Genomic DNA, 12,429 nt, shown 5'->3' on the forward strand with positions numbered 1-12,429 from the left:
GTTTAATTATTAATGTTTAATTTTTATTTATAATATAAAATAGTTATATAAAATCGAAACTTAAAATTTAATTAGTAAACTTTAAGCTTTAGATATTAAACAATAAGAAATATGCTAATAAAAAGAAATATTGGTTTTTTAAAAAAATTATTAATAATAGAAATTAATTGATATTAATTTTACTATAAAATAATAAGAAATTCAATTAGAAAATTTGAAATTGAAAAACTAAAATTTGAAATATTAATAAAATTAGAATAAATATTAACAAAAATTGGAATAAATATAATTGGAATAATAAAATCTAAAGGAAAAAAATATAGAATATAATAATTAATTGGACAAATATTAAAAAATAGTAAATGATAATAAAAACGATTAATTATATTAACAAAATAAAATTTTAAAATAATAAATAGTAAAATTACAAAATACTTAATAAAATAAAAAATGAATAAAGTTAAATATATTAAAAAAAAGATTTTTTTTACTTTAAAAAAATATAAATTTTGAATAAAATATTAAAATAAAATAATTTATAAATTATATATATATTGTATTGTTTTTATTTACAAACATATTTATAAAAATATATATATTTTATATATATGTAAATAAAATAAAAATTAATTTTAATTTATACTATATAATTATAAATAACGAATTTAAATAAAAAATATATAAAATTTAATGAAATTAAATCGAAAAAATATATCTATATTTTATTATATATATAAATATATATTTTAATAAATATATATATGTATATGTATTTATATATAAATTTATATTTTATATATCTTTATACATTTATTTATATTTAATTTTGCATTTTTTTATATATATATTTATTTTTTTTAAAAATTATTTTTATTATTTTATAATTTTATAATTATTAATTTTTACTTTTTTTACATTTTTTTATTTTTGTATTATTTTTTGTTTTTTACATTTATTTGATTATGGGTATAAATTTTAAATCATTTTTCTATAACATTTTATTAATTTCTTATTTTGTTAATATATTTTTTTATTAATAATTTTATAAAGCTATATATTAATATATATTTTGTTTAAATAATTATGTATATAAATTTTAATAAATCTAATATATTTATTTAATTTTACTTAAATAATTTTTTTTTAAAAAAAATAAATTTTTGATTCAATATATTTCTCTGTCTTTTTTTTAAATAAAAGATGTAAAATATAATGCTATATTATTTAATTTTTTAAAAAAGAAATGTAAATAAATTTATATATTGATTACTTAAATTACGTAAATTTTTTTTATATACGTAATATTTTCAATATGTAATATTATATATTTTTATAAAATTAAATTATATTTATAATAAATATAATTAAAAAAAATACTTTAATAAAAATACAAAATAAAAAGCATAATATAAATATGTAAAAATCAAACGAAATATCAATAAATAGACTATCCTAACTAACTCAATAAATTGGACGTATAAAATATATATATAAGAATTTTTTTAAAAAAATATCTAAAAATTAAATTATTTATAATTGCAATATAGAACTCAGTCCTTAATAATCGCTTTAATATTATCGAAATTTAGGTTCGACATGTAAAGAAGAATTAAAATAAGCTTTTTACGGTCCCAAATTTTCTTATAGAGACTTAGTATTTGATATAATATGTAATAACTAGGATAAATTTAATGCCCCATATACTGAAGAGCAGGACAGAGAAGCCTAACGTTATTCAGCTTTCAAAGAACTCCATTTCATATAAAAAACATTAAATATGGGTTATAATGAATATTAGAAAGACCCACATGCGTTCACAATGACTTCTAATGCAGTTTATGCTTGGAGTCCTTCTATTTGTGTAAAATATGGTGTCCATTTCAGTTTATATGGTAAAACATTAATGAATATCGGAACTGAAAAACACTTACCTTACATTGATAGAATGATGAAATTGGAAGATATAGGTAGTTTTGGTCTTACAGAAATGTCCCATGGAAGGTAATTAAATATATTATATTGAATAAATTTTTGATATATAAAAAGTAATGTAAGAGGTATCCGAACAATAGCTACTTATGACAAAAACAACAATGAATTTGTTATAAATACATCTTCGAAGGAAGACATGAAATTCTGGATTGGTGCAGCTGCTCAAATAGCTAATATAACTGTTTGCTGGGCCCAATTATATATAGATGATGTATGTCATGGAGTACATGCTTTTCTAGTACCTATAAGAAATAAGGATACACACAAAACTTTGCCTGGCATAATTGTGGGAGATTGTGGTCCTAAAAATGGGCTCGATGGAATAGATAATGGATTTATGATTTTTAATAATGTCAGAGTTCCTTATGATAATATGTTAGATAGATTCTCTTAAATCGAAAATGGGAAGTTTAAGACTTGGATAGAAAACGACGATAAAAGATTCGGAATTTAAATGAGTAGTTTAAGTGGAGGAAGAATACTAATTGCATTAAATGCGAATCAAAATTCAATTATTGCGTTAACTATAGCAGGTAGATATTCAGCTGTTAGAACTTAGTTTGGACCTCCAGGAAAAGCAGAGTAGGCTTTGATTGAATATACACTTACTTAGTATAGGATTATGCCTAATTTAGCGGCTACTATTGTTGTATAATTTTCTTCTATTATACTTAATTAACTTTGGGATGCAAATTTAAAGCATTTAATGGATGTTAAAAATACACTTGTTAATGAATTGCATGCTATAAGTTCAGCTTTGAAGGCACTTTCTTCATGGTAGGCTTAAATGATTATTTCAGAATGTAGGTAATTATTAGGAGGTCATGGGTTCTCAGCTTTTAATAGATTCGGATAGCTATATAATGATAATGGTTTATATTTATTTATATACATATTTTTTTTTAATAAAAAAAACTATAAATTTTTTGTTTTATAGATATTAATGTTACTTGGGAAGGAGATAATAATGTACTTATTTAATAAACTGGGAAGTTTTTATTAGAAGTAGCAGCTAAGTTATTTTAAGGAAAGTAAGTTTAATTTTAGTGTACTTAATATATTACTGTGCAACCTGTTTTAGGATAATAAATTGAATTTTAAGATACTAAAGATTTTGTATGTCCGAATAATTTAATAAAAATGCTATAATGGAGAGTTAATTTAGTAATTTTTTTTTTTTTTGGTATTTATATTTTCTTTTTTTCAGTTATTATAAAAAAGTGTAATGAAATTATAGGAAAATAGATAAAATAATTAAAATTAATGGGACGCTTTTAATAAAACTTAACCTTTATATATTTCTGATTTAGCTAAATCTTTTGGTGAATGTTGGATGGGTTAATAAACTTTGGAATAAATTAATAGATTAAATAATATGTAAAATAAAGTATTAAATATTTTTAATTCTTTTTGTTTAATTTAAAAATAAAATAAATAAATAGAAAGTTCTGACTGATTTCTTTGTATTATGGGCACTTGATATTATAAATAAAGATATAGGTAATTTTAGATAGGGCGGATATTTAAATTGTTAATAACATGATTTAATTAAAAATATTATTATTGATTTATGCGCGTATTATATTATTTATATATATTAATAATATTTTTTTTTAGAAAACTTAAAGGAGAATATATTAAAATTTTGGATGTTTTAGCTCCTCCTGATTTTATTATTTAAGCACCTATGGGAGCTTATGATGGTGATGTCTATAATAGATACATTAGTTAGTTGTTTTCGGCTAAAAATACTTTCGCAAGACCTTCTTGGTGGCATGATATTCATAAAGCTCATAAAAAATATAATTTTAAAATTAATACTAATTAATGAAATGATTTATAAAAAGAATATACTTTATTTTTTATATTTAAGATTATATATAGATATATTTGAATTTTTTGTTATTTCTTAAAATATTATTTTGATTTTACTATTAATTTTTGTTATTTAAAAATAATTTTAATAATATTTTATTAAAAAAATAAATAATTTAAATAAATATATCAATTTTAAATAAATTTTGTAATTTTTTTTTTTAATAAAAAAAAAAATACTATATTTAAATTTTTATTATTTTTTTTTTTTTAAAAAAAAAAAAATTAAAAAAAAAAAAATGAAAACAACATTAAGTTTAAGAGAACACGTAAAAATAAAAAAAAAACTAAAAAAATATACTTTTTAGATGCAATAAATTTAAGAATAATAAAAAAATTAAATTCCAAACATAAAATATACTTTAAAAACAGAAGGAAATATACAAAACGATCCCATAAAATAACACCTTATTTCCATATAAAGAAATTTAACACAACAAAATGAATATTCACCTACAAACCAAAAGGGAAATCATAATTTTTCAATATAAAATACAAACAGTAATTAATAAACTTAACGCTCTATTAGAAGTAAATCAGTATTAGGTTCAAATAATTAAAAATTAGAGCATATAAATTCTCCTAATTTTGCACAGAATGTAATTGGTTAATAAATTAGGACTTATACAGAATATTAATCAAATAAGTCTTTGAATAAAAAATTGACTTCGAGAAATAGTTCTACAAATAGTAATTATTCAAGTACTAATAGGAGAAAAATTTTCGAAAATAATAACTAAAAGAGTATTAGATTGGACAATAAAGAAAATATAAATAGTTTAAATGATTAGTAATAACAATAATCTTAATTCTAAGAAAACAGTAATAATTAAATGAGAAATTTAATAATATAATATGAAAAAGCAAATGAGAAAATAAAATATTTAGAAGATAATTTTAGAATAGAAATGTAAAATTCCGAGTAATAAAGGTCTTAAATAAGTATTTTAAAAGAATAATTAACAAAAAATTTAAATGATAATGGGTTTATGAATTTTTTTAAAACAGCTAATTCTTCTTAGAATCTTTCTCATATTGATATTTATTTAGAATTGTAGGTTATTAAAAAAAAACTTATTTAAAAGCAAGAAATTATTAATTAGTAATAATAAAATATTAAAAATTTGGAAAAAGAAACGGATTTTTTTTAAAAAAATGAATTTTTTAATGGATAAATTTAAGATCTTTAGGACGAAAAATAAAACCTTATTTCATTTATTGAAAATTTAAAAAATGAAAATGAAGATTTGGAAGAATAATTGAATAATTTTAATAAAAATTAGAAAAATTTAGATATATTAAGGGAACAAAATGGCTTTTTGATCGAAGAAAATACAGTTAAAAATGAAGAAATTAATCAAAAGAATAAACATCTTAAAATTCTTGAATAAAAAATGAAAGATTTTGAAGAAACAATAAAAGAAAAAGATGAAAAAATATTATATTTTGAAGATAAATAAAAAAAATTTGAAGAAAAAATAAAAAATATTGAAAAAGAAGAAAAAAAAAATAAGAAGAAATTTATAAAATTTAATTAGAAAAAAATGAAAATTTGGAAAAAATATTAAAAAAAAAGAAGAAGAAATAAAGAATTTATATGAAAAAATCGAGAATATGAATATTTTTTGGGAAGAATAAAAATAAGATTTTTAAATTAAATTTGAAGATTAAAAAGATAATATTATTACTTTAAATCAAACTCTAGAAGAAATAAATAATGAATTTGAAAAATGTTAATAAAAATTAAATAATACTAATGATATTTTAAATGAAAAATGTAAACTTTTAGAATTGAAAGAAGATTTTATTAAATAATTAAATACTTAAATTTAAGTAATATTTTATTTTATTTTAAATATTAATATATTATTTTATTTTTTTAGTAAAATTAAGAATTTTGTAAAGGTAGATTTTAGGAAGAAAAAAATTAAATTTTAAAAGAAAATTAGAATCTTTGTTAATAATTGGACTAATCTAAAAATCAGACTTTTATTTAAAAATAAAAAATAACTGATCTTGAATTAGAAATTGAAGATTTAAAAATTCATTTAAAAGAAAGAGATGAAGATTCGGCTAAATTAAATACTTTGACTATAAAATATTAAGCTAATGTGGAGTTTTATGAGAAAAAAATTTCTGAATTAAAAAATTTATGTTAAAATAAAGGATAAGATTAATAAATTTAGAAAAAATTATGTGAAATTTTATATCTTTTAGATAGAAGAGAACGAAATTTAGAAGATTATTAAGATATGGACTATATATTAGATGAAATATATTATTAAATATAGAATTTTTGCAATTTTTCAAATGGAAATAGCAGATTTATTAAAGAAATAGAAATTTTAGAAAAACAAGTAATATTTTATTGTTTAAATTAAAAAAAAACATATTAAAATAAAGAATAAAGAATTAAAAAGAGAATTAAATTATTTTAAAGAGGATAAATAAAAATAATAAGTAGATATATTAGAATATATTATAAAAATTTAATAAAAATTCATTAATTCAGATGATATATTGAATATTATTGAAGAGTTTAATTGTTTAAGCTTTTAAATTTCTTAATTAGAAAATGAAAAAAATATACTTCTTAATAATTAAAATAATACACCTGGATTTACAAAAAAAGTTTAGAATTTAAAAGAAGAAATAAATTTGCTTTTTTAAAGAAAATAATTGATTGAATAATAAATAGAAAAAGAAGAAATTATTTATAATAAAAAGCTAGAAAACTATTAAATTTAAGAAAGATAAATTACTAAAGTAATATTTTTATTTTTTTTGTTTTTAATATTTAATAAAAAAAAAAAAGCTTAAGGCTGAAAATAGAGCTTTAAAGTCAGAATTAGATATTATAAATATAACATAAAACAGCATTAAAAATGATACTAATAGAGTTTCTTATAATTCAAATTCTAATAATTTTAATAATAATAACTTTAAATATAATAATTAAAAATAATAAGATATATCAGTTTATGAAACTAATTAACTTGAAAATAATGTCATTTCTACTTATAGTAGAGATGAAATACCCAAAAATAAACCTTTAGATATTCCAAAATGTGGGAGTAATCATTTTAGGAGTAATATTTTATTTTATTTAATTATTACTTATTTTTAAAATTTATTTAATTTAATTATTACCTTTTTTTTAATTTTATTAAATATTTTAAATTTTTTTAATATTTCAAATTATATAAATTATATAATATTTATAATATTTTTTATACATTTTATTTAAATACTTTCTAATTATTTTAACGTTTTATATTATTAACTATTTATTTTATAATAATAATAAGGGAATTTAAGTATTAATAATAATATTGGCAATACTAATAATAATTAAAATAATAGTTCTTTTATAAGAAGTAATTGTAATAATGATAATAAAATTTCTTTTATAAGAAATAATCATAATAATGAAAATAATAATTCGTTAATAAGAAATAATAATAATAATGAAAATAATAATTCTTTTATTAGAAAAAAATATTTTTGAAAATATATGTAATTTAAATTTAAATAATTAATATTTTTTTTTTTTATGGTTTGTATTTTTTATATTTATATAATTTCTTTATATTTTTTTTTTTTAAAAATAATTGTGAAATATTTTTTTTAATATAAATAAAAAATAAATAAAATTGTATATTTTTTAAAAATTAAATATAATACCTATTAATATTTAAAATGAAACAAAATTTTACGAATATGCTATATGAAAATTTATTCTTTTTATTTTATTTATGTAACTATTAAATAAAGAAAAATTAAATAATATTTACATTTAAAATTAATCAAAAAAATAATAATTTTTTTTTAAAAAAAAATGAAAATAAAAAACACATTTATTAATTTATTTTTAAATTATTTTTATAAATATAATTATCTAATCTTATTTTTTTTCCTTAAATTTAAAAATATATCTTTATTTTTTCCTCCTTTTAATTAATTAGTTATATTTTTTATATTTATTTATATATATTAATATTTCGGAATATTTAGCAATATTTTTTTCTTTCAATAAATAGTAAATATAAATAGAAATTTTAAGTAACTGATATAATTTTTGAACATAAATAGTTTAGAATATTGATTTTTAACAAATACCTTAAATTACAAATCCAGAATACTTCAAAATAACGAAAAATGCAAAAAATACTTAAAGTATAAAACTAATATAAGCTAAAAATACTTTTTTAAAGGAAAAAAAAATGCAAATATAAATAATGTATTTAAATAAATATAGAGGAAAAAATAAAAAAAAGAATAAAAGAAAAAACTAGAAACAAGAAATATATAATAATATAATAGAGTTCAAAAATTAATTAATATTTGTTTCTTGTTTCGTAAGATAAAAAAAATACAAAAATTGTCTTTTGTTATTAAAAAAAAAGGAATCAAAAATAAAAAAAAATATAAGAAGTATTAAAAAACAAAAAATAATATAATATATAAAGACAATCGAAAATAATTAAAAAACAAAAAAAAACAATAAAACCAAAAAAAAATCAAAAAAAGAAAAATCAAATAAATAAAATAAAAATGGGAAGAAGACCAGCTAGATGTTACAGATAACCTAAAGGTAAAGTGTATCCTAAATCCAGATATAACAGAGGTGTTCCTGATCCAAAATTAAGAATATACGATGCTGGAAAAAAGAGAGCCCCATGTGACGAATTCCCTTATGTCGTCCATATTGTATCTGATGAAAAAGAATAAATCACCTCCGAAGCATTAGAAGCAGCTCGTATTTCTGCCAACAAAAATATGATTAAATTCGTCTCAAAAGAAAACTTCCATTTAAGATGTAGAGCTCACCCATGGCACGTACTCAGAATTAATAAAATGTTATCATGCGCCGGTGCAGATAGACTTTAAGCAGGTATGAGAGGTGCTTTTGGTAAAGCATTGGGAAAAGCAGCAAGAGTTTATATTGGAAAGGTTTTATTCTCGATTAGATGTAAAGAATAACACGTTAAATTTGCTATAGAATCTCTCACTAGAGCTAAAGCTAAATTCCCTGGCAGATAAAAAGTTGTCGTTTCTTAAAAATGGGGTTTCACTAACCTTACAAGATATTAATACTCTAAATTGAGAAAGGAAGGAAAGTTAATTCCTGATGGCAGCAATGTTAAGGTTTTAGGAGTAAGAGGTCCTTTGTCTAGATTACCATTATTCAGATAATAAGAATGAGGAAAAAATTGAATGTATTTTTTTTTTTTTTTCTTCTTTTTTATTAATTTATATATATATAAATTAATTCACGCATTTTAGTTTTGATATTAGTTTATTTTTTACTTTGAATGAATTTTGTTGAATATTGAATGTTTTTAGAATGTGTGTGTCTTATTTATATATATATATATATTTAATTATGTTTTTTGTTTATTTTTTAAATTTAAAGCAATATTTAAACAAAATCATTTTTTTTTTTTTAACTTTTTAATTTCTTATTTATTTATTTTTGATAACAATTAATATATAAATACATAAAATATATCTTCATATTGAAATATTCAATATTTGATTTTTTTATTTTTTTGAGGTAAAAAAAATATTTCTTTTTATTTTTATTAATTATGTATGCATTATTATTTTTATAAAATTATTTTTATTTTTTAAAAATTATATAAAATAAAAAATTAAATTTATACATTATTTATTATATACTTACTTTTTTATAAAGATTTTTATAAATATATATATATATATTATTATAAAACTTAAAATTTTTATTAAGATGTTTTAATATTATTAAAAATAAAAACCTTAATTTTTTTTTTAATAAAAACTGGCATTTATTAATGTATAATTATAAAACATTTATAAAATGAAGTTTTAATAATATATAAAAATAAAGTAAAACTTTATAAAAATTAATATTATTCATAATTAAATAACTTTTTTACACTTTAGTAATTTATTTTATTTATTTAATAATCTCATACAATAAAATCTATAAACAGATAATAAATAATAAAAATATTTTATTTTATAAATAATTCTATAGGAATAAATTTTATTTAAATTTATCAAAAAAAATGGAAGTATAAAAAGAATTCAAATTTGATAAATAAATAAATTAAGATATATACAAATAGTAATTAATATTGAAAAAAAGACCTGAATTTATACTGGATTGTGCAACAAAATAAGCCATGTTACCTAAATATGATGGCTTAAAAGATAAAAATTTATAATAATATTTTTAAAAATAAACTATGTAACATCTATTAATGTAATAAGGATTAGTAAAAAATAATAAATTTTATATATTTTTATTCAAATTTAGTAAAATAATAAAAATTAAAAATACTTTTCTTAAGTAAAAAATAATTCAACCAATCAACTTAAAAATCTAAATAGAAATAATAATAAAAGCCAAAGCAATAAATTGCCAAATATAAAAAATATTTATTAAATGAAAAAAATTTAATATTAAACTATAAAAAATAATTCTGTTTTATAAAATTTTTATTAAGAATAATAATAAAAATTATAAAAATAAATCCCATATTATAAACCACTGCTGAGTAATACTTATAGAAATATATCTAAAGGCATTGCTAAAAATGTAAGTAAAAGTACTCATTAATTAAATTAATAGAAATAATATCTGAATAATAATAAAAATTGGGAATATATAAAAAATAGCAAAAATTAAAATATAAATATCAATGAAAATTAAATAATTAAAAATAAAGGAAATGGATATTTAAATTTAAATCAAAATGAGAATATAAAATACTAAGATATCATAAATGCAAATTAAAATTAGAATGAATAACTCAGTAATTATAATCAAAATTATAAATAAAACTAAAATTAAAATTAAAATGGCTGTTAAACTGGAAATTAATATTAAAATTTATAAAAAGATAATAATAATTATGTAAATAATAATAATGATCAAAATTAGAATTCTAGAAATATTTAAAGTCCTAATCAATCTGTATTTATATACATACATACATAAATATTTTACATTTTTATTATTTAATTTTTTGTTATAAAGTAAAACGAAACTTTAACTGATAAAAAAAGTATAGATCAAAACACTAATTAAGAATAATATTTATCTAAATAATAATTCAAAGCAATGTTATAACAATATAAATAAAAATTGTAATTAAAAATAAGTTGATTGTATAAATTATTTTGTTTTACTTACAGAAAATAATTATAAAAAAATAATAAAAAATTATCAATTATAAAAATAAAATTAAATATAATTTTTTATTTTATTATTTTTTTAAAAATAAATGTATATTCTATATTTAATTTTTTGTAAACTTTTTTAAAATAAAATCTATAATTTTTATAATCCTTTATAAATATTAATTATAATATTTTTAAAATATATTTATTTAATATTAAATTATTAAAATAGTTTAATTTAAAATATATATTATATTACGATAATAATAATCTTGAAATTTTCCATATAAAAATAAATAATGAATTAAAAATTTTATTTATTGTATTTAATATTATTATATAGATATATATTTTTTATTTTTCCCCAAATGTCTTTATTGAAAGTTATATTTTAATAAGAAATAAAAATAAATATTTATAAAACAACAATAAAATAAATAAAAATTTTATTAATAAAATTAAAAATATTATTTATCAAATAAAATTATGACAACCTTACTTAAAAATAAATCTTCATTTTTGCCACCAATAAATGGCACAAATAAATCTAGTTAGTACGAAAAACGCTTAAATTATTTAGGAGAATAAAAAGAATAGAAATCTCCTGATTTTTTTAAAGATACTAGAGTAAATAGTTGTTCTTATATAAAAGTCAAAGTAAATGTCCCGTAAGCAGTCCCTTATTATACTTTAGCTAATTAATCATATGCAGATAAAATAACAAAAAGTACATATATAAATTCATTAAATAGGTAAATATATATATATATATATATATATATATATATATATATACATATACATATTTATATTTATTAATATTTTTAAACTAAACATATTTTTAATATAAAAATTAGTGATGTTTATAAAATAAGACAATTTTAACATGCTGGAATGAAAAATAAATTACTTGAACCATATTCTATGAATTCATACAGAAACAGATTACCTATAAAAGATGTAGATTTATAATTTTAAAATGCTACTTAGATTGAACTTGGAAACAGATAGTAAAAATTTATATATTTTTTTTACATATATATTTTTAAAGTTAAAATGTTTCAAGAAGATTTATAAGCCAATCTAAAAACACATATGGAAATTTCGGAAAATTTGACCCTGTTAGTAATCCTGGAATTAATTCTAGATGTACTAAATGGCATCATTATCTTTAAAGCAAATGATTTTATTAAATTTAGAAATTTTTTTATTTTTTTTTTGATATAAATATTATAAATTGTAATAAATATATGTTTTGTTCTTTCATTAACCAAAAAAATATTATACATAATTATATTTTTTATGTTTAAAGCTTTTAACTCTATTTGTTAATGCTTGAAATAACTAATTTTTAGAAATATTAAATACTAATCATATAAATATAATTAAAAT

At 16.6% G+C, this 12,429-nt stretch overlaps 3 protein-coding genes across 3 annotated transcripts, besides 20 other annotated features; all 3 read left to right on the top strand. All coding sequences in view use genetic code 6, as the record gives it.

Annotated features, from left to right (window-relative positions):
* The first annotated feature begins 238 nt into the window (after positions 1-238).
* Positions 239-287: a microsatellite.
* Positions 288-710: 423 nt separating this feature from the next.
* Positions 711-852: a microsatellite.
* Positions 717-800: a microsatellite.
* Positions 853-996: 144 nt separating the features above from the next.
* Positions 997-1,044: a microsatellite.
* Positions 1,045-1,414: 370 nt separating this feature from the next.
* IMG5_069860 (hypothetical protein) lies at positions 1,415-3,823 on the top strand (the record flags this gene model as incomplete). The annotated part of the gene is made up of 6 exons (XM_004036751.1): positions 1,415-2,001; positions 2,047-2,864; positions 2,930-3,156; positions 3,200-3,379; positions 3,435-3,568; positions 3,610-3,823. The coding sequence occupies 6 exons, from the start codon at positions 1,415-1,417 to the stop codon at positions 3,821-3,823; spliced, it is 2,160 nt and encodes a 719-aa protein (XP_004036799.1).
* Positions 3,824-4,077: 254 nt separating this feature from the next.
* Positions 4,078-4,113: a microsatellite.
* Positions 4,114-5,250: 1,137 nt separating this feature from the next.
* Positions 5,251-5,360: a microsatellite.
* Positions 5,313-5,374: a microsatellite.
* Positions 5,313-5,375: a microsatellite.
* Positions 5,376-6,786: 1,411 nt separating this feature from the next.
* Positions 6,787-6,824: a microsatellite.
* A 114-nt stretch (positions 6,825-6,938) lies between these two features.
* Positions 6,939-6,967: a microsatellite.
* Positions 6,962-7,035: a microsatellite.
* Positions 7,022-7,067: a microsatellite.
* A 137-nt stretch (positions 7,068-7,204) lies between these two features.
* Positions 7,205-7,362: a microsatellite.
* Positions 7,282-7,348: a microsatellite.
* Positions 7,363-8,338: 976 nt separating the features above from the next.
* On the top strand, positions 8,339-9,305 carry IMG5_069870 (hypothetical protein). Its single transcript, XM_004036752.1, has 2 exons — positions 8,339-9,086; positions 9,154-9,305. Exon 1 carries the CDS (start codon positions 8,422-8,424, stop codon positions 9,070-9,072), a length of 651 nt encoding a protein of 216 aa, XP_004036800.1. The 5' UTR covers positions 8,339-8,421; the 3' UTR covers positions 9,073-9,086; positions 9,154-9,305.
* Positions 8,353-8,396: a microsatellite.
* Positions 8,353-8,402: a microsatellite.
* Positions 8,353-8,407: a microsatellite.
* A 973-nt stretch (positions 9,306-10,278) lies between the features above and the next one.
* Positions 10,279-10,336: a microsatellite.
* Positions 10,337-11,472: 1,136 nt separating this feature from the next.
* Positions 11,473-11,521: a microsatellite.
* A 2-nt stretch (positions 11,522-11,523) lies between these two features.
* IMG5_069880 (hypothetical protein) lies at positions 11,524-12,221 on the top strand (the record flags this gene model as incomplete). The annotated part of the gene is made up of 3 exons (XM_004036753.1): positions 11,524-11,789; positions 11,895-12,047; positions 12,089-12,221. The coding sequence occupies 3 exons, from the start codon at positions 11,524-11,526 to the stop codon at positions 12,219-12,221; spliced, it is 552 nt and encodes a 183-aa protein (XP_004036801.1).
* Positions 11,794-11,849: a microsatellite.
* Positions 12,222-12,429: the final 208 nt, after the last annotated feature.

This window comes from Ichthyophthirius multifiliis (assembly GCF_000220395.1).
Source record: "Ichthyophthirius multifiliis unplaced genomic scaffold scaff_1120509250382, whole genome shotgun sequence".
In the NCBI taxonomy this organism is placed as follows: Eukaryota; Ciliophora; class Oligohymenophorea; order Hymenostomatida; genus Ichthyophthirius; species Ichthyophthirius multifiliis.